General features: G+C 44.5%; 1 protein-coding gene across 3 annotated transcripts in view; it reads right to left on the bottom strand.

The window, feature by feature from the left end:
* Positions 1-22422, bottom strand: part of celsr1 (cadherin EGF LAG seven-pass G-type receptor 1) — a 270069-nt gene that overhangs the window by 59491 nt on the left and 188156 nt on the right. For all 3 annotated transcript variants that reach the window (XM_033039749.1, XM_033039748.1, XM_033039747.1), the window contains exons 7-9: positions 9362-9519; positions 6114-6277; positions 3646-3771 (exon numbers count right to left, since the gene is read on the bottom strand). In XM_033039749.1, coding sequence (XP_032895640.1) covers positions 3646-3771; positions 6114-6277; positions 9362-9519 — 448 coding nt within the window. The remainder of the gene's footprint in view (positions 1-3645; positions 3772-6113; positions 6278-9361; positions 9520-22422) is intronic.

Raw genomic sequence — 22422 nt, forward strand, 5'->3', positions numbered from 1 at the left:
TTACACCACTTGAGGATTTGAAGTTCAGACCTATCTGGGGACCGACAGCAGCACTGTGAAATCCACATTCCTCTCACAACCTGGTGATCAAACCAAGAATCAACTTCCCTGTCTATAGAGCTGGGCACATTGTCACTACTGGGGCAGTGCCACAAGCAAACCCCATGGCTGCAGGGATGAAGCACAAAGACAACTTGATTCTCAATTTCAGATTTCTCCACATTCCATTATAAAGCCTGTTACGTGCCTGCCTAGTGATCAAATTAATTTTTATGGAGTTAAATTCCGATAATCCACGGTCCATAAATCCTGCTTTTTCAGCATCTGGCTCACCAGAAAATGTTTGTTGTGTTCCCCTTTAACACATGGGAGTCCTGGTTCTATGCTCTGCCAACTCTCCAGGACCATGGCTTCCGTTCCCTCTGCTAAAGAGTGAAAGGCTTGGCTAGAGTGGATGTGGAGAGGATGTTTCCACTTGTGGGAGAGTCTGGGACTAGAGGTCATAGCCTCAGAATTAAAGGACGTCCTTTTAGGAAGGAGATGAGGAGGAATTTCTTTAGTCAGAGGGTGGGGAATCTGTGGAATTCTTTGCCACAGAAGGCTGCGGAGGCAGTCAGTTGATTTATTTAAGGAAGATTCTAGATTAGTACGGGTGTCAGGGGATATGGGGAGAAGGCAGGAGAATGGTTAGGAAGGAGAGATAGATCAGCCATGATTGAATGGCATAGTAGACTTGATGGGCCGAATGGCGTAATTCTACTCCTTTCACATGATCTTATGATCTCTATACCTCACCGATGCCCTGGTCCCTGCGCTATCTTTCAACCCACTATTCGCCAGTTCCATTGCTTTCTTACTGTTGACCAGTTTCACTGGAAAACTTGATACTGTGTACCATCTAGAATAGTGAAATAATATTGTGTGGCATATTAATGGGAATATCTAATGGTCTGGAAAATTCCAAGCATGCTGTATTATTGGAATTATTTTGTATTATAAATGTAGCTTCTGTTAAGTCAAGTCAAGTCGTTAAGTTTATTTGTCACATACACATACGAGATGTGCAGTGAAATGAAAGTGGCAATGCTCGCGGACTTTTGTGCAAAAGACAAACAACCAAACAAACTATAAACACAATCATAACACACATATTCTTTTACATAATAAATAATGGAAGGAAAAACGTTCAGTAGCGTTAGTCCCTGGTGAGATAGGCGTTTACAGTCCGAATGGCCTCTGGGAAGAAACTCCTTCTCAACCTCTCCGTTCTCACCACATGGCAACGGAGGCGTTGCCTGACCGTAGCAGCTGGAACAGTCCGTTGCAGGGGTGGAAGGGGTCTCTCATGATAGTGTTGGCTCTGGAGTTGCACCTCCTGATGTATAATTCCTGCAGGGGGGCAAGTGAAGTTCCCATAGTGCGTTCGGCCGAACGCACTACTCTCTGCAGAGCCTTCTTGTCCTTGGCAGAGCAATTCCCAAACCAGATGGTAATGTTCCCGGACAAGAGGCTTTCCACCGCCGCTGCGAAGAAGCACTGAAGGATCCTCGGAGACACTCTGAATTTCCTCAATTGCCTGAGGTGGTAAAGGCGCTGCCTTGCCTTACTCACGAGTGCTGAGGCGTGTGATGCCCATGTCATATCCTCGGAGATGTGGACTCCCAGATATTTAAAACAGTTCACCCTAGCCACAGGATCCCCATTTATCCTCAATGGAGTGTACGTCCTCGGATGATGTGCCCTCCTAAAGTCCATGATCAGCTCCTTCGTTTTTTTGATGTTCAAGAGGAGGCTGTTATCCTGGCACCAGAGTGCTAGACCAGCCACCTCCTCCCGGTAGGCCTTCTCGTCGTTGTCTGAGATCAGGCCCACCACCACAGTGTCATCAGCAAACTTAATTATTGAGTTGGAGCTGAACCTAGCCACACAGTCATGTGTGTACAGGGAGTACAATAGAGGGCTGAGGACGCAACCCTGGGGCGATCCTGTGCTCAGGGTGAAGGACTTCGATGTATTCCCTCCCATCTTGACTACCTGGGGCCTGGCAGTGAGAAAGTCCAGGACCCAGGCACACAGGGAGGTGTTGAGCCCCAATTCCCTGCAATTGCTGGTGCAGCTCTGTTGCAAGTGGTCCCCAAACCATTGCATGGAACAGGCTCATCACTCAGCATCAATCGTCACTGTTGATGCTGCAATTACTGTGAAACTCAGCAATGAGATATGAAATATACAGGGCATTAACAACTCAGGTAGGCAAATGTCGGCACTGAAATCCCAGTGGGAACCATTTAATTCACATCTTCTTGTCAAGGCTGAGACTTAGAAATGAAAATGATAGACTGCTCACTGTTGTTTTAACTTCTGTCAGAAAGAGGTGAGCATCGTGCATCCCGAATATGTCATTACCCGCATGAATGAAGCAGTGATAAATACATGACTACATTAACCTGAATCATGATGGGTGGGATTTCAATAGGACATCATGGAAAGTTACAGCAAAGGAGGAGCAGTGCTTGAATACTTTGTGAATACAAAGTGATTTGTGCGTAATAAAGACAGATGAAGAAGGTCCATGCTGTTGCATCTTATGAACAATAAAATGAAGAAAAACACTAAGTGTAGAACATCTTCATAACAAGACAATGATACACATTGGCTTCTGACCAAACTTCTAATAATAAAAATGGCATACACAGCAACTGAATATTCAACAGTAGCTGCCCCAAATGTTTTTATAAAATCAACACAGCAGTGTTTAAAGTCATTTCACATAGAAATTAACTAAATATTCTGACAAAAGAATATTATTTTGGGAAGTGCTTTAAATGTCTCTACGGTGATTTGAAATTTCAATGTTCCAAGAGTGTGAGTTAGCATCAACAAGTAACTAAAACAACTTGATTCTGTATTATTTTGGAGGGAACATTTCTGGACTTAGTATACAACTACAAGGTTTGAGAGTGTGTAAGCAGTCTAAACTCAAGAATCTCACGGAACTAAACCTGTGTTTATGGCCACAGAACAACAGAAACAAACCCATTGTCTCAGAGTTCACAACAACCATTAAGGATTTATTTACTCTAATCACATCATTGTCTCCACATTCCCATCAACTCTCCCCAGATTCTGCCATTCATTCGACACACTAGAGGCAATTTACAGATGGCAATTAACTGACCAACCTGCAGGTTTTTAGGATGTGTTTTTGGAGCATCTGGAGGAAACCCACATGGTGACAGGCAGAACGTGCATGCTCCACATCAACAGTTCTTGAAGTCAGGATTGAACACTGGAGCTGTGAGGCAGTACCTCTACTAGCTGTGCCACTGTGCTCTATGTAGACTGATCGGTTTACTCATGCTACATAGAGTCACGAATAAGCCTATGGTTTGGCCAGTTCCTTGGAGCCAGACCACTAAATAGAACAATCTATTGGTGCTATAAACAGTCAGAGTATCAGTATCAAGTGGCACTTGTACTGGCCTATTCATTTCCATTAGAGTCACCGGACGAGTTTAGCCTGGAAGTACATTGTACAGATTGTTGGTAATATATTTATACGGTGGATCTAGATTTGAGCTTTGCTTTGATTCAAGCCAAAAGAAACTCCTTTTCCTTTAACCATAGTAGTGTAAAATCACTCACCTTGCTCACAATTCTTGCCACCAAATCGCAAGGGGCAGTGGCAGCTGTACGTATTCCACTTGTTCACACAATGTCCACCATTCTGACATATGTTTAGGTCACAGAAATTCTTCTTAGCTGGACACCCTGCGATAAAAAAAGGCATTATTTTCAACCTCTCTTCCTTCTCCACATGTAACTCCACATGGGCTTCCTTTATTACCCAGTGTCCATCTATCTCCTTTCAGACATCTTCCCAAGAGGAGAAATGTTATTCACTCATCATTTTTAGGGTGAGACTGTCGTTACATCCAAGATATACAAAGTAATTAAATTGTCAATATTCTTCACGCAATAACAAGAATTAGCTTGTATAAGAGAAAAGAGGCTCGATGTTTATTTTGAGTGCCAATAAAGAGCTTGATTGGATGATATTCCCCCAAGAAAACTCTACCCTAAGGAATGGTCGAGAAATATACCAATTAATGTTAAGCTACAATTTCTTCTATGTACTGTAGCCATTTAAGTAATCTAATTTAATGTAAAACATGGTCACTGAGTATGATTGAATTCTTTACAGATGCAAACAGAAGTCACTGAGCAAGAACAACAATAGGAAACTACATGCCAGGCATATTTTGATGTTATTCAGAGTGGTTCTGTATATTTTGAAACCGGTGAACTGGGAGTCCTGGGCTACCTCAGCTCTCTTTGTGGCTCCACGTTTTAATGGGGCTTCATCACATGATGCTGTCCTACTCCCCTAATACTGGATCTGTTGAAGCTTTCCTTCAATCCCTTGCAGATAACAAAGAGGAAGAAGCTTGAACTTTATTGCCTTCCATTACACTGAGGAATGCGGAATCCACTGTGATGGATGTTTACGTTAACTTTTATTTTAAGTGGTTGGGTGTGTTGTTGCTTTTCACTTAGTATGGCTGTATAGAAACTCAAATTTCACTGTACCTTAATTGGTACATGTGACAATAAACTGGCCTTGAAACCTTGTCCCGAGTAAGGATGCCAGGTCAGATCCTCACTAATCTTCCCAGTCCTCTCTCTATCTACCAACCCCACCTCTACAATCTGTGCCATACCCAACCTCTTCCCCATCCTCCAGAGCAAAGGGTAACCATTCCATTGATTCCCTTGTTAATTATTTAATTATATTACACCCACACACCTTGGGCCTTCTGTGATAGAAATGTGTTGCCAAGAGCCTCACACAACCCTGGTACACATCACTACACACTGCTGCTTTAAGGCTTTTTTTGAGATGCAGAAACATTTCTGGCCTTTAGTTTTGAATTGAGTGCACTGAAACCAGAGTGAAAAGACAGCAACATTTAAAAGTCTCAACAGCCGAGGTTTACATCAGTGTTCTTCTGTGAACTTGTTCTTAGTTGCAAATAAAAGCTCAAATGATAAATTGCTTTCTATTTTGACGTTCTGATAACTACTGCTAAAAATTGAGGAATCAAGCTTTGTACATGACCCCAAGGAAAATAAAAAGTACAAAAGATTAGGCAAGGCTATTGGATTCAGACAAAAGCAAAATGTTGCAGATAATGAAAATCTGAACTAAAAACAAAAACGTCTGGCAAACTCTGATTAAAGGATTTTGACCTGAAATATTAATTCTGTTTTCCTCTATCCACAGTTGCATCTTGAGTAGCTTCTAGTTTTATGTTCTGATAGTTTAACATATGTTCTGATTAGTTTAATATATACTTTATCACCTCAGTCCTCAAGATCTATGCAAGGACTTCCCTCAGATCATTTTCGATAAATTTGTTATCCTGGAATTTCTCCTCACTTTCCTTATTTTAGGATCAATAAATTGTGCTCACTGACAATTGAACACCATGTGCTGCCAACTGAAGCCACTGTTTTGATTGCCTGAGAGTAAATATCTATAATTTGTTAAGCACAGGTAACATGCGTATTAGGAGGATGCAAGGCTTTGATGGAATACTCTCTATGTCCACATAAATGCAGCTTCAACAACATGAAAGGAGTTCAACATCATCCAAGACAAAGTCATCCATCTGATGAAGATACCATCTGATGAAGGACAGTAGATGCATGAAAACAGTGTAATCTACAAGCCTGTTGCTAAGCCATACATCATTCTGCCCTTGGAGACAAACTAGTAGGTGTTGAGATTCTCATATGTCTTCTGGCTCGGAAAAGTGCTACTGTTTCCTCATTGATGTTGTGGTCAAATTCCTGACAACTAGCAGCCCTGTGAGAATAACTTCATTTCCTGGACAGCAGTGGGTTAGGGGGTTACCTCACTGATGCTTTTCAAAAGCAATGAAAGAGAGGCTTTCATGTGAAGACCACATCCCACAAATGTATAATAGTTAAGAAGGATACTAATGCATGATTTACATTTTCAAGATTGCTTACACACCTTCAAAATCACACAGCACAGCCATATAAAACATGTTTCATGCTGATGCAGGATTTAAGTTCTCAAGATTTACCTGCAAGCGTGCCATTATTCGCTATAAAACTCGCCATGTCGAGCTGCTTGTTATCAATGGTCAAGTTCCTCATGCATCCCACAAATTCACGGTTGCGCACAGGAAAGTCTTCAGGCAGGTTTGGGACACCCCCAAGCAACAGAGGACCAGTCAAATCCAAAGACCTGAAGAAAGAGAACGGGGCACAAACTCTCTTTGTTGGTGAATAACTTAGCTTAGAACTTGGGCTAACATGGGCAATCAAAAATTCATTTAAAACAACATAACTGAGTAATTCAGCATTTGTATTCATAATTTAAACTTACTTCTACAATCTAAAATCGAAGAGCAGTATACTCAATTTGGAATTGTAGCATACATACAGCATATTCAGTTGTATTATGGATGTCCACCATTGCTGGTGGTCAACGAGGGAAGCCATGAACTGGCCTTTTACTAAACATCAGATGCCACTGAACTACAGTGCTCCCTTTCTGAAATACCAAAAGTAAATTGTCTTCTGGGCTGTCAGCCTAATTTCAACACTGGATATTAAGGGTTAAATGAAGAGGAAGAACACACATTTCCTGCAATTAAAAATGTAAAGAGAAGATATTAAAAGAAACTGATATGGGAGATGGGGAGTACTAATGGCTTGGGACAGAGCCCAAAAATGACAGCCTGGAGTAAAGGCAGGAAAGGTTTCATCATGAAAAGGGAAACAGAACTTTGGAACACTTTCCAGAAAATGATAGTTGATGCTATTTCAGTTGTTCATTTTAAATTTGAGAATGATTGATTGTTAAACCTGATATGGCAAATATATGAAGCTGGGCCACCAATCACTCAAGACAGGGACAGTGACTGGACCAACTGGGGTTTCAGCTGAGGTGTGGCAGCATTGTGCAGGCTGACTGTGATAGTCAGCATGGTTTTGTACGTGGGAGACAGTGTCTAACAAATTTGATGGGAGTTTGTTTTGAAGAAGTAACCAAGAAGGTTGACGAGGGCAAGGTCGTAGATGTTGTCAAAATGGATTACAGCAAGGCATTCGATAAGGTTCTGCATGGTAGGCTGTTCTGAAAGGTTAAATTGCATGGAAACATAGAATTGTCTTCATGGAAGAAAACAGAGGGTGGTGGTAGAAGGTTGTTCTTTGAACTGTAGGCCTGTGACTAGTAATGTGCCTCAAGAATCAGTGCTGGGCTCATTGCTGTTTGTGGTTTATATCAACAGTTTGGGTGAGAATGTACAAATCATGATTAGTAAGTTTGCAGATGATGCAAAGTAAATGGTATTGCAGACAGTAAAGATAGTTATAAAGAAATGCAGCAGGATTGTGATCAGCTGGGCAAGTGGGCTAAGAGATGGCTATTGGAGTTAGCGATGTGTTGCCTTTTGGGAAGTCAAACCAGTGTAGGACCTTCAAAGCGAATGGTAGGGTCCTAGGGAGCATTGTAGAGCAGAGGGATCTAGGAATTCAGGTAATAGTTCCCTGAAAGTGGCGTCATGGGTAGACAGAGTGGTAAAGAAGGCTTTTGGTACATTGGACTTTATCTGTCAGGGTATTGAGAAGAGCAGTTGGAACGGTAGGCTTCAATTGTACAGCATGTTGGTAAGGCCACATTTGGAATATTGTGTTCAGTTTTGGACACCCTGCTATAGGAAGGATGTCATTAAGCTGGAAAGTTCAGAGAAAATTACGAGGATGTTGCCAGGACTCAAGGGCTGAGCTAGAGTGAGAGATTGGGCAGATAAGGACTATTCTTTGGAGCCCAGGAAGCTGAGCGGTGATCTTATAGAGGTTATGAAGGGAATAACTAAGATGAATGCACAATGTCTTTTATCCAGTGTAGTGGAGTCAAGAACCAGAGGGCATAGATGTAAGGGAGAGTGGCGAGAAACACGAGGGGTAACTTATTCCTTCAGAGGGTTATTCAGAACAAGGTCCTGGAGGAGATAGTCGAGGCAGGAACTAGAACAGCATTTAAAAGGCATCCAGGTACATAGATTGGAAAGATTAGAGGGATATGGGCCAATTCCAGGTAAATGGGACTAGCTTAGCTTGGGCATCTTGCTCGGCATAAACAAGGGGGAGAAGGGCCAGTTTCCATGCTGTATGACTCTATGACACTATGTAATGGAATAAACGGGTGCACCAAAGGCTATACTTCTTCCTATTTTCCTTTCAGTGTAATGTCAAAATATTGACGTTTTGGAGAGTGGATGGGGAGAACAGAGACCGTGGGTGGAAAGTGGAAACAGTCTGAATGCCATCCCGTGAATAAATTGTCAACCCACCAGTGATGGCAGATGGTCAAAAGGAGGCGAACAGTTAGGTCAATCTGTGGACCTGCACAATGCCAGCAGTCCTCAACTGAAACACCAGTGGCCCAAGCAAAGTTAATCCTAGCAGCTCAGACTAAGAAGGGAGGAAGGGTTGATATAAATCAGCTTTACTGGTAAGTAAGTTGTCCCAGATGGGAACTGTCTACATCATCTGAAAAGAACAGGATCACTCTTAGCTCTGGTCCTCCCCATCCTCAAAATTCCAGTTCCGTTCACAAAACGCATAGGCATGTGAACATAGAACAATACAGCACAGGAATGGCCCTTTGGCGCACAATGTTTGTGTAGAACATGTGCCTAGCTAAACTGATCTCAGCTGCTGATACGTGACCCTTTCCCCTTTATTTTCCTGCACTTCCCTGGGCCGACCTGAAATCCTCTTAAATGTGGGTGAAGCTTTGAAAGATCAACATGCAAGTACCTAATACTTTTTGCCGAAATCTGGTGGCACACAAGGATCTTAAAGTCTGTTTGGCCATCGAACACTCAGTTCACTTTGTTATGTCTCACTAGACAGGATGAATGCAAACAGTAGTCAGGTACTGTGCAGGAAGGAACTGCAGATGCTGGTTTACACCAGAGATAGACACAAAATGCTGGAGTAACTCAGCGGGTTAGGCAGCATCTCTGGAGAGAAAGAACGGGTGAAGTTTCGGGTTGAGACCCATCTTCAGACCAACTGCTGCACATCAGAGGATAAAAACTTAGCGGAAGTCACCAGGGCTGCCTCAAACCCCTCGCTGAATAGTTAGTTATAACAATGGAACAGTGCAAGACACAATAGACAGAGAGTATAACAATTAAAAGAAACTAAATTATACTTGATGTTTCTTTTTGTAATGTTTAATAAAAATGAATTTTAAAAAGGTATTCAAATTAAATTATAAAATAGCTTAGATGTACATGTTATTTCATCTTACTTCTTTGACCCAGTCTGTGTTCCCTGGGCAGCACATGAATAGTTTCCAATATGGCTTCCAAATCGCACAGACACTGCAGTGTCACAATCATCAACCGTAACTACGGCAACCTTTTCTCCTGATGGTCCATGAGGAATACCTAATCTGCCAATATTTGGCTAAACAAAGGGAAGAGAAAACATATTTTTGCAGTGAAGCAAGAGACGAAATATCCATTTTAAAATGTTGCTGAAATATTAGGGCGCAAAACAAAATAACATGGTTTTGAACATTCTGTGCCCTAGGAACATGAGCGTCGCAGTTGATTGCCAAAAAACCTTGGTTCCCATGTTGCAAGCTTCAGCTATCCCTGACATTCAAAGCTATTGATGCATTTGAATGGACAGGGCATGTTTTGGGATTGACAGTGTGTTGCCTGCTCTTCTGTGCTAAGTGTAGGGGGTGGGGAGGGGGTGGGGTGGGGGGGGTGGGGTGGGGGGGAAGAAGGATTTCGGGAAGTAGATGGGGCTGAATGGGACCTCCATTTTGACGGTGGTCAGGATAAGGATTAGGGTCCTGTACCTGGAGTTGCAGGGGTGATGAAAAGAGAACATTTGGCTCAACATTACAGTGAGGGTCAAAGCTAGCCATGAGATGTGGAGCATGGTGGGTTTGGGTGGGATTAGGGAGAAGGATGGTGATAATAATCCTGAGTGTTTTCTATGTTGTAGATAGACGCAGACTCAGGGAGTCAGGTAGCATCCCTGGAAAGAAATGATGGGTGATGTTTCGGGTTGGAACCCTTCTTCAGACTTCAACGTTAGACTTCAGAACCGTTCAACATTATCTATGTTGTAATCTTTTTTTCAATACCATTGAGTGGATGAGCATAAACAAATATGACTGCTCATCATGGCTAGCACAAGATTGTTGGGCTCACAGTGATAGTTCCTTCTGTAGGAAGAAACTGCAGCTGCTGCTTTTCACCAAATTTAGATACACAATGCTGGAGTAACTCAGTGGGTCAGGCAGCATCTCTGGAGAAAAGGAATAGGTGGCATTTCAAGTCAAGACCCTTCATTTTATGTTTTAGATTTTAGTTTTAGTTTTAGAGATACAGTATGGAAACAGGTCCTTATGCTGTCCGAATCTATGCCCACTAGCGATCCCCGAACATTAACACTATCCTACACACACTCGGGACAATTTTACAATTATACCAAGCCTATTAACCTACAAACCTGTACGTCTTTGGAGTGTGGGAGGACACCAGAGATCCTGGAAAAAATCCATGCAGGTCATGGTGAGAAGGTACAAACTCCATACAGACAGCACCAGTAGTCGTGAGCAAACCCGGGTCTCTGGCGCTGGAAGGCAACAACTCTACCGCTGCGCCACTGTAACCGCCCAATTTCTCCTTGATAAATGGGTCCATTTAATGAGGGAGGGTGAATGTAGAAAGGGAAGTGAGGGACCTATCTGATAGGGGAAACAAGTTATCACAGTGCTGGGGAAAACCAAATTAGCCGAGAAATGGTCACACCTAACACACCATGATCCAATGTTTCAAAAGGCATTTTACCTGGGGAATAATATCATCCCACAAGTGAGGCTCACGTTTGGGATGGAGTGAAAGAGAAAGCTGCCCCCCAAATAGTTGTTATCACATTTCACTCCAAAACATAAAAAGCTTTTCAGTCTCGTGATGACAAGGAAAAAAAACAGCATTATGCGATTAGATCTCTTTGCCAATGAACATTAGAGTCTGTTCATATAATTATATCCCAGTAAGTTTTGGGCCTGGACAGCTCCCCAGAACTCTGAATTTGAACTTGTCACCAGATGCAAGCAGTGGAAGGGAGATCCAATGACAACTCTCTCCAATGTGTGGTTGGAAACCTTTCAATCAGTTCATGAATGCCAGTTACTTCAGGACTTGGCTGAAAGTACGATGGCTGGCGAAGAGTCAGGCGTGTGCATCGAGACTGAACAGCAGCCGGACCTTTTACAACTAAACCTCTCACAACAGCAATTTGGTTTCTTTGTCTCAGATGAAACTGCAAGAGACAAAACTGCTGAAGGCTACAGAAGAAAGTACATTTATTGAAACCAAAGTGCAAGAAAAGAAAGGGAAGAACAATTATTTCATGTTTCAAAAGTCTGCACAAAATCTTTGCTGATCATCCTTGGGGATAGGTCACATTACATGAATAACAGGGAATTAATCAAAACTACCATATCAATGTTAGAACTGCTTCTAAAAACATTGTGGCTATTGAATTGCTAAGGTGTTTTGACAGTAAAGTTTTTCAACTATTACAAATGGAAATCTGTTATTCCAAATTAATTTACTGAATTTTACTTTACACATTATGTGAGGTCATCTTCACCTCAGCTATTGTAATTGCAGGTCTTCAACATTCAGAGTTTGGTAATTTGTAAAAGTGCATTGGTAGAACATTTATATTTAACTGGCTTAAAGCGCAATGTTGAACATGAACAAATTCTGGCTGTTTCCCATCAAGATCCTCATGAGAACAATGGGGTCCAAACCTAGTTGGAGAACATGTCAACATGTACTGTCACGCATCAACTCCTGGGAAACAGTGGATCATGTGACATGGGCATCAGATCTGGCATATTCCCTTAACACAGTGGCATATGGGTGTATGTGCATGCCTTGGTTGTAACCGACTAAAATTCCCTGATTCCAGAGAGATCCAAGAGGATTGGAAAGCTCAAGTATGATTATTCAAGAAAAGGAGGAAACCAAATCAATTGGTCAAATAGCCTAATGCCCATCATTGGGAAAATGCTGGAATCCATTTTTATGGAAGTATGAGTAGTCATTTAAAAAATCAGGTCCACCAAGCTGAGTAAATGGCTTAATGAAAGAGGAAATGTATTTGATATATTTGTGAGCGTTACTGCATAAGATGAGTGAAATGGTTGAGGCGAAATGTTAAATGGATGAGAGGGTGGCTAATTAATGGAAACAGAGAAGTTGGATAAATAGGCTATTGTCAGGTTGGCAATCAGTATCTAGCTGGGTACAACAGGAATCACTGCTGGAGCCTCAAATATTTCCAATCTATATTAATGACTCAGATGAAGGGGTTGGATACAATGATAGGTGGGGATGAGCAGGTTTTGAGAACATCACAGTCTGCAAAGGGATCCAGGCTGGTTGTGTGAGTGGGTGAGTTATCTGATGGAGTATAATATGGGAACATGTGACTAACTTTGGAAGCAAGAATTAAAAGATGAATTTATTACTTGAATGGATGATATTACAAGTGTTGCTGCACAAAGAGACTTAGAATCTGAGTGCACGAAACACAAAGGATTGGCATGGAAGTACAGAAAGTAATTAGGAAGATGAATGGAACGTTGAACTTTATTTCAAGGAGTGGAAGTATAATGTAGGGAAGTTGGGTAAAATTTACATGGTGTTCGTGAGACCACAGCTGAAGTGGACATACCGTTTTGATCTCAATACACAAAGGTAAACTTGTATGAGGGACAGAGAAGGCAAGGTTCATTATGTTGATTCCTGGGATGAAGGATGGATTTTGAGAGGCTGAGCAGGCTTGGCCACTATTCACTGGAGTTTCGAAGGATGAGAGGTGAGATTATTGCAACAGATAAGATTTTGAGGGGATTTGACAGAATGGATGTTGAGAGGAATATTTCCTCTCATTGGGGGTATCTAGAATTAGGCGACAATTGCTTTAGAATAAATGGTCATCTATCAGGAGACCAAGTTGAGGGGGAATCGCTTCCCTCAGGACACATTGTTTGCAACTCGCCACTTGAGAGATTTGTGGACGCAGGGTTGACTTGGAGTCACTTGACAAGTGTGTAATGTTAAGGCCAAGACTGAATCAGCCACAATTGTACATTGAGTGGTGGAGAAGGCTTAAGGTGCTCATTGATCTACTCCTGTTTCAGCTTATCTGCCTCCACGAAGTAACCATGGAAGCCCACGACATAAATTGCACAACAAACAAAACATGAAAAACAAACTCCAACCTGCAACTGAATTCTATACAGTTTACCTCTCATACTGGTATACTTCCTCCAGCGTTACAGTTCTGATCTGTATTCCTAATCGAAGTGTAAAGCTAGAAAATATCTTATATCATATTATATTTTTCCTGGTGTACCAAATCACAAATCTAATCTTTTATAGACACAAAAAGCTGGAGTAACTCAGCAGGTCAGACAGGATCTCTGGAGAAAAGGAATAGGTGAAGTCCAGACCCTCTTCAGACCCCCACTCCCTCATCTTCACTATCCATCCTATCGCCCCTAGTCCAATCCCTCCCGACCTATGTCCAAAATACCTCACACACCGTTCGTCTCTTTAATGACTTCTGCTTTCCAGGCCCCCGCTCCCTCATCTACTGTCAATCTAACCGTTTACATACGTTAATTCTGTTAAAGGAGTCATCTTTCGATAACCCAATGTGCAGTAATACTGTGGAAAAGCTCGACTGAACGTTATAACAAATGGAATTTGAGGGATACACAGAGGGATTACCGATCAGAAAAACTGTTTGAATGGGAACTGTGCAGCATTCGGTCCGAGTGTGTTTCGCCAATGCCAGTGACAGACATGAATGAGAGCAGGTCTCACTGGAATTTACAAAACATCAAAGGGCTTGACAGCTGGATGGAGGAAGGATATTTCCCTTGACTAAGGAGTCTGTGAGCAGGAGGCACAGTCTGAGAATAGGCTTTGGACAGAGACGAGGATACATTTCTTCACGAAGAATGGTGAACCTTTGGAATTTTTCTGTGGAGGCTCACAAATTGCAATCATTCCAAACAGAGATTGTTAGATTCCAGGACATAATCAAAGGAGATGAGGTTGGATGTGTAAACTGCCATTAAGGTAGAACAACCATGATCTTAATGAATGGTAGCGTTGGTTTAAAGGGCTGAAAGGCCTATTTCTGCCCTTCTTTCTGCTGTTCCTCTGAGCACGTGAATGCAATTGTATCCTCCATTGCACCCTTGCAGAAGACACTTTCCTCACCCCTGTTACCTGTGCATTCCTGCAGGCGTATGCAAGACTATGCCGTCACAGGAGAATGTTGAGCACATGCAGGCAGCATCTGAAGGGGCGGAAATAAAAAATGGACTGGTCTGGAAATCCACAGAATCAAATACATGTTGCAGAGTTCTACGTTTTTTCCACTTAGATCCCTGCATTCTCCCTTAGCCAAAGAGGTGTTGCAGTCTGATCAGTTCATAATTAAAGGACAGCAGCAAGGTATTTGGAGAAAGAAAGCTCGGGGCCATCATCTACTCAGCTAAGAAGCAGTAAAATATCATCACCAATTGCACTGAACTAACCATCTGTTCCAAGAACAATCATTTTATGCACTTAGCCTCTAGAGTCAGTGATAGGTTTTAACACAATTATGCTAAGTATCATTTTGGGATCATGCTTCAATCATCACTGTAGTGCAGTTTTAATAGTTCTACAGTCCCATGACAAAATCACCACTGTGATAATCTCCTCACTAAATACCAAGCAAAATAAAATATTTTTCACCCAATCCAATTTTCAGCCATGGATGGCCAGTGGATGTCACAATGCACATTCATTTTTCCCCAATGTATACTCAAACTTCAATTGTTTTCATAGTGTCCACAACTAAGCCCCCAAACTTCCTTTTATCCTTAAACACTCAACCCTCAACATCAAGTACGACATCGGACCTTTTACTTAAAAGTGCCTCGGGTCTTACAATTCTGTGCGATGTTTATTCAGTACTGAAGGTATTTAATCAATTCTAAAACCCGCAGCTGTCTACACAGTAGCTGAGGCGTTACACTGATTGTTTGATAACAAGTGTCCTGTCTTCAGCCAACCTCAGCATTTGGCTTCAATTTCCATTTCCAGGTCAACGTTCCAACAGTTGCAGTTATATAGGAGGCAGGTTTAATAAGTTCATTCTATAATGCCAGCAACCGCAGAAAGTAAATGAACACAATATTTCCTTTATTCATAAATAGTTAACCTGCGATACTCTGAAAGGCTTTATCAGAACAACAGTGGTGACCATTTGCACAATGCTTATCTCAGAAAGGAAATCCTATGGGAAGAAAGCTGGAAGCAGGTTGGAGACTGCAGGCAGAGTGAATATTTTCCGAAATGTTTTGAAGGTAGAATGGAAGGGATTCTTTCAGAGTATTTGCAAGTGTGGAAACAGTGAATGTATTCTGCAAGGAACAGAGAGAAAGAAGAATTAACAGCAATCAGAAAGGTGGAAGGGTTCCTTGGATGAGGAAAAGCGGTCGAGATATTATGTAGAGCACGTGTTCTGGGTCATCTGGGGCTTGCAGATAATTTAATGTTGGGGTTGTTTGGGCATTTGAACAGAGAAAAGGATAAAAATCCTTGAGATAGACACAAAAAGGTGGAGTAACTCAGCAGATCAGGCAGCATCTGTGGAGAAAAGGCATAGGTGACGTCTTGGATTGAGACCCTTCTTCAGGATGATTCTTCAGATTTCCTTGAGATGATTACATTGTGAACAAGGGATCATGCCACAGTGTGAAGAGGTGAAGGTTTATTGTTATAAAAATGTATTATATAAATTTATTGTGGAAAAACATTACAGTTTATCGCAATAAAAGCCCTCTCCACAATTGTATTAATTCTCTCAGACATGTTAGTCTACAATTGTGGAGAGGGCTTTTATTGCGAAAAACTGTGGTGTTTTTTCACAATAAATTTATTCCAGTTATAAGTATTGCATCCAATCCTGGATGTCTTACTTTAGGTAACAGGTCCTGCCTTGGAATGCTTGCTGAGGAGAGTTATCAACATGATACCAGGTACCCAAAGCCATAGGTTTTTGAATAAATGCTGACAAAAGAATTAAATATAAAAATACTATGAGAATTGATAAAAGTGTTCAAATTATAATGGTTTAGAAATGTAAACTGAACGTACGATGTTTACTATTCATGAAAAACGACAGAATCTAGATTTAAAGACATCAAAAAACAAATGGGAGCACTGAAATTTGTTTTAAATTAAGAAGTTTGCTAGGTCCTGGTTTTGTGTTATTAGAAGCAATGCTGAAGGCAGAACCAACTATAGCGTTTAAAAGCAAAACACAAGGAAATAGGCAGCTAGTTGAAGGTGTTTAAGAAGGAACTGCAGATGCTGGAAAATCGAAGGTACACAAAAATGCTGGAGAAACTCAGCGGGTGCAGCAGCATTTATGGAGCGAAGGAAATAGGCAACGTTTCGGGCCGAAACCCTTCTTCAGACTGATCGGGGGTGGCGGGGAGAAGAAAGGAAAAAGGAGGAGGAGGAGCCCGAGGGCTGAGGGATGGGAGGAGGAGCCCGAGGGCTAAGGAAGGGGAGGAGACAGCAAGGGCTAACAACATTGGGAGAATTCAATGTTCATGCCATAAGGACGCAAGGTCCCCAGACGGAATATGAGGTGCTGTTCCTCCAATTTCCGCTGTTGCTCACTCTGGCAATGGAGGAGACCCAGGACAGAGAGGTCGGATTGGGAATGGGAGGGGGAGTTGAAGTGCTGAGCCACCGGGAGGTCAGGTAGGTTATTGCGGACTGAGCGGAGGTGTTCGGCGAAACGATCGCCCAACCTACGCTTGGTCTCACCGATGTAAATCAGCTGACATCTAGAGCAGCGGATGCAGTAGATGAGGTTGGAGGAGATACAGGTGAACCTTTGTCGCACCTGGAACGACTGCTTGGGACCTTGAATGGAGTCGAGGGGGGAGGTGAAGGGACAGGTGTTGCATTTCTTGCGGTTGCAACGGAAAGTGCCCGGGGAGGGGGTGGTGCGGGAGGGAAGGGAAGAATTGACGAGGGAGTTGCGGAGGGAGCGGTCTTTGCGGAAGGCAGACATGGGGGGAGATGGGAAGATGTGGCGAGTGGTGGGGTCACGTTGGAGGTGGCGGAAATGGCGGAGGATTATGTGTTGTATTTGCCGGCTGGTGGGGTGAAAGGTGAGGACCAGAGGGACTTTGCCCTTGTTGCGTGTGCGGGGATGGGGAGAGAGAGCAGTGTTACGGGGTATGGATGAGACCCTGGTGTGAGCCTCATCTATGGTGGCGGAGGGGAATCCCCGTTCCCTGAAGAACGGGGACATTTCCGATGCCCTGGTATGGAATGTCTCATCCTGGGAACAGATGCGGCGTAGGCGGAGGAATTGGGAGTAGGGGATGGAGTCTTTACAGGGGGCAGGGTGGGAAGACGTGTAGTCCAGATAGCCATGTGAGTCAGTGGGTTTGTAATGTATGTCATGGTCGGTCGACCATGTCACCCCCGCTCTTCCTCACCCACATTGCAGCCCTCTCTCCCCCCCACCCCCTGACCACCCACCACTCCTCCAACACCCACAACCCCCCCCCCCACACATCGCCCCGTCCCCAGTCTACCCACCTGCCTTCCTCTGGCCCCAACTCCCACCCCTGCCGGGTGTTCACCATCCCCCCCGACCTCCCCCTCTCCCCCACCCAACGGTCTGTCCTCAGCAGAGGTCTCACCTTTGTCCCCCTCCGTCCCCATCTCAATGAGTTCCGCGCCCACCATGATTTGGAGCGCTTCTACCGTCGTCTTCGCCTCACAGCGCACCCCCTCCTCGTGGAACCCCCCTCATAAAGTCCCGGCTCTGGAACTCTTCATTCAGAACTGCCGCCGCGACGTCAACCGCCTCAACTTCTCCACTCCCCTGTCTCACTCTAATCTTTCCCCCTCTGAACGCACTGCCATCGAATCACTCCGCAAAAACACAGATTGGGTCATCAAACCAACCGACAAGGGAGGTGCCGTGGTAGTCTGGCGCGCCGATCTCTACAAAGCTGAGGCCACGCGCCAACTCTCGGACACCTCCTCCTACTTACCCTTGGACCATGACCCCACTGACGAGCACCAGGCCACCATTTCTAGCACCATCACCGACTTCATCAATTCCCACGCCCTACCTGACCAAGCCTCCAACCTCATCGTTCCCCAGCCCCGCACGGCCCGTTTTTACCTTCTCCCCAAAATCCACAAATCCGGCTCACCCGGCAGACCCATTGTCTCTGCGTGTTCGTGCCCCACCGAACTCATCTCCACATACCTTGACTCCATCCTATCCCCCTTGGTCAAATCCCTCCCCACCTATGTTCTAGACACCTCAGACACTCTCCGCCGCCTCCACGCATTCCACTCTCTGGGCCCTCACCCCCTCATCTTCACCATGGATGTCCGGTCACTCTACACCTCCATCCCCCACCAGGATGGCCTCAGAGCCCTCCGGTTCTTCCTCGACCAGAGGAGCAACCTATACCCAGCCACTGACACTCTCCTCCGCTTAGCGGAGTTGGTCCTCACCCTCAACAACTTTACATTTGACTCCTCCCATTTCCTCCAAACACAAGGCGTAGCTATGGGCACACGCATGGGCCCCAGCTACGCCTGCCTCTTTGTCGGGTACGTTGAACAATCCTTGTTCGAGACGTACCAGGGCCCCATTCCCGACCTCTACCTCCGTTACATTGACGACTGCTTTGGTGCCACCTCCTGCACCCACACACAACTGACTGACTTCATCCACTTCACCACCAACTTCCATCCGGCACTCCAATACACCTGGACGATTTCCGACACTTCCCTACCATTCCTTGACCTCACCATCTCCATCGCAGGGGACAGACTCCTGACCGACAAACATTACAAACCCACTGACTCACATGGCTATCTGGACTACATGTCTTCCCACCCTGCCCCCTGTAAAGACTCCATCCCCTACTCCCAATTCCTCCGCCTACGCCGCATCTGTTCCCAGGATGAGACATTTCATACCAGGGGATCGGAAATGTCCTCGTTCTTCAGGGAACGGGGATTCCCCTCCGCCACCATAGATGAGGCTCACACCAGGGTCTCATCCATACCCCGTAACACTGCTCTCTCTCCCCATCCCCGCACACGCAACAAGGGCAGAGTCCCTCTGGTCCTCACCTTTCACCCCACCAGCCGGCAAATACAACACATAATCCTCCGCCATTTCCGCCACCTCCAACGTGACCCCACCACTCGCCACATCTTCCCATCTCCCCCCATGTCTGCCTTCCGCAAAGACCGCTCCCTCCGCAACTCCCTCGTCAATTCTTCCCTTCCCTCCCGCACCACCCCCTCCCCGGGCACTTTCCGTTGCAACCGCAAGAAATGCAACACCTGTCCCTTCACCTCCCCCCTCGACGCCATTCAAGGTCCCAAGCAGTCGTTCCAGGTGCGACAAAGGTTCACCTGTATCTCCTCCAACCTCATCTACTGCATCCGCTGCTCTAGATGTCAGCTGATTTACATCGGTGAGACCAAGCGTAGGTTGGGCGATCGTTTCGCCGAACACCTCCGCTCAGTCCGCAATAACCTACCTGACCTCCCGGTGGCTCAGCACTTCAACTCCCCCTCCCATTCCCAATCCGACCTCTCTGTCCTGGGTCTCCTCCATTGCCAGAGTGAGCAACAGCGGAAATTGGAGGAACAGCACCTCATATTCCGTCTGGGGACCTTGCGTCCTTATGGCATTAACATTGAATTCTCCCAATTTGGCTAGCCCTTGCTGTCTCCTCCCCTTCCTTAACCCTCTAGCTGTCTCCTCCCACCCTCCCATCCGCCCGCCCTCGGGCTCCTCCTCCTCCTCCCCTTTTCCTTCTTTCTTTCCCCACCCCCCATCAGTCTGAAGAAGGGTTTCGGCCCGAAACGTCGCCTATTTCCTTCGCTCCATAGATGCTGCTGCACTCGCTGAGTTTCCCCAGCAATTTTGTGTACCTTCGATATTCCAGCATCTGCAGTTCCCTTTTGAACAGCTAGTTGAAGGTGTTTAAGAAGTAACTGCAGATGCTGGAAAATCGAAGGTACACAAAAATGCTGGAGAAACTCAGCGGGTGCAGCAGCATCTATGGAGCGAAGGAAATAGGCAACGTTTCGGGCCGAAACCCTTCTTCAGACTGATGGGGGGTGGCGGGGAGAAGAAAGGAAAAAGGAGGAGGAGGAGCCCGAGGGCTGAGGGATGGGAGGAGACAGCCCGAGGGCTGAGGAAGGGGAGGAGACAGCAAGGGCTAACAAAATTGGGAGAATTCAATGTTCATGCCCGCAGGATGGTTGTCAAAAATTGCAGCAGGATCTTGATTGGTTAGCCAGGTGGGCTGAGGAATGGTTGATGGAATTTAATACAGAGGAATGTGAGGTGTAGCATTTTGGGAAGTCTAACATGGGCTGGACCCACACAGTGAACGGTGGGGCTCTAGGGAGTGTTGTTGAGCAGAGGAATCTAGGAGTGCAGGTACATAGTCCATTGAAGATGGCATCACAGAACAAAGACACATTGGCCTTCATCAATCAGAGTATTGAGTATAGAAGTTGTGAGGTCATGTTATATGAGACAAAATGTGCGTGAAATGAACTGCAGATGCTGGTTTAAACCCAACATAGACACAAAAAGCTGGAGTAACTCAGCGGGACAGGTAGCATCTCTGGAGAGAAGGAATGGGTGACATTTCGGGTCGAGAAGAAGGGTTTTGACTCGAAACGTCACCCATTCTTTCTCTACAGAGATGATGCCTGTCCCACTGATTTACTCCAGCTTTTTGTGTCTATCTTCATGTTATATAAGACATTGGTTAGAGTATTGTGTCAGTTCTGGGCACCATAGGAAAGATGTAGGAAATATGTTATCAAGTGGAAAGGGTGCAGAGAAGATTTACAAGGATGTTGCCAGGGTTCAAGGGTCTGAGCTATAGGGAGAGGTGGAGTAGGCTGGGACTATTCCCTGGAGCCTAGGGGTGATCTTATATAGGTGTATAAAATCATGAGAGGAAAAAATCGGGTGGACGCACAGAGTCTCTCGGCCAGAGTAGGGGAAATCGAGAACTTGAGGGCATAGGTTTAAGGTGAAGTGGGAAAGATTTTAAAGGAACCTGAGGCATAACCTTTCACACATAGGATGGTGGGTGTATGGAACAAGCTGCCGGAGGACGTAATTGAGGCAGGGACTATCGCAATGTTAAAGAAGCAATCAGACGGGTACATGGATAGGAAAGATTTAGAGGGATATGGGCCAAATGCAGGCAAGTGGAACTAGTGTAGATGAGACATATTGGTCAGTGTGGGCAAATTGTACCGAAGGGCCTGTTTACACACTGTATCACTCTATGACCGAAAGATCCCCCAGTACGGTGCTATATAGGTGACCCATGTCAATTTTTTCATGATCGCACCTGAGCGATTTCTTTATACCAATGACATGCAATGCTTTGTGAGCACAAGTATTGGAAATCTCAGATGTCTGGACAAAAGCCACACATTTTATTTGCAAAATTGAGTGCGAAGCGTGAACTTTACAGTATGACCAAAGGTATACTGGCATCTGGTATCTCTGCTTCCAAGTGGAATGGTTTTGGGGCAGATTTGCCCATGAGTGAGTGACAGGAACAAGTATGCATATGTGTCCAATGACCAACAGGAACCACACAATGATGGTGGCAGCTGGGCAATGACCATTGCAAACATAACCAACTTTTCATCTCCCCCCCCCCCCCCCCAAACAACGTTTAAAGATGAAAGGACATATTGTTTGAGGTAGAGGACAAATGGACAATCGAGGGAAACTACAGATCTCTCACTGCAAGAAGCTCAGGCCATATAACTTAGTGAGGCATGCTCTCCCTGTTGCCATGGCCACTCAACCAGCAGTCTTGCATATGGGTGAATGACGTACAGTTCACAATAGAACACTGCTCGCATAAATGTACACTTTGCTTCCTGCAATCAAATTATGACTCTATTGCATAGCATCAAAATATGTTTTTCCTGGCAACAGAATTTCTAGATCATATTTTGGAAACAAGCAAATTCTTTCTACATCAGTAATTTGAGACGATCATATATTTTCAACAGTTATTATGTCTGATTGGATGTTCTTGCCTGACTGCTTAGCAATTGGATAATGTTGCCAAAACTGTGGGAAAATAATGGGTTTTTGACATTGGTCAGAGGTTGCCTTCCTCTTAATGATTGAAATGTTCTTGTTGTGTGTGCA

This window comes from Amblyraja radiata, chromosome 21 (assembly GCF_010909765.2).
Source record: "Amblyraja radiata isolate CabotCenter1 chromosome 21, sAmbRad1.1.pri, whole genome shotgun sequence".
NCBI classification, from domain to species: domain Eukaryota; kingdom Metazoa; phylum Chordata; class Chondrichthyes; order Rajiformes; family Rajidae; genus Amblyraja; species Amblyraja radiata.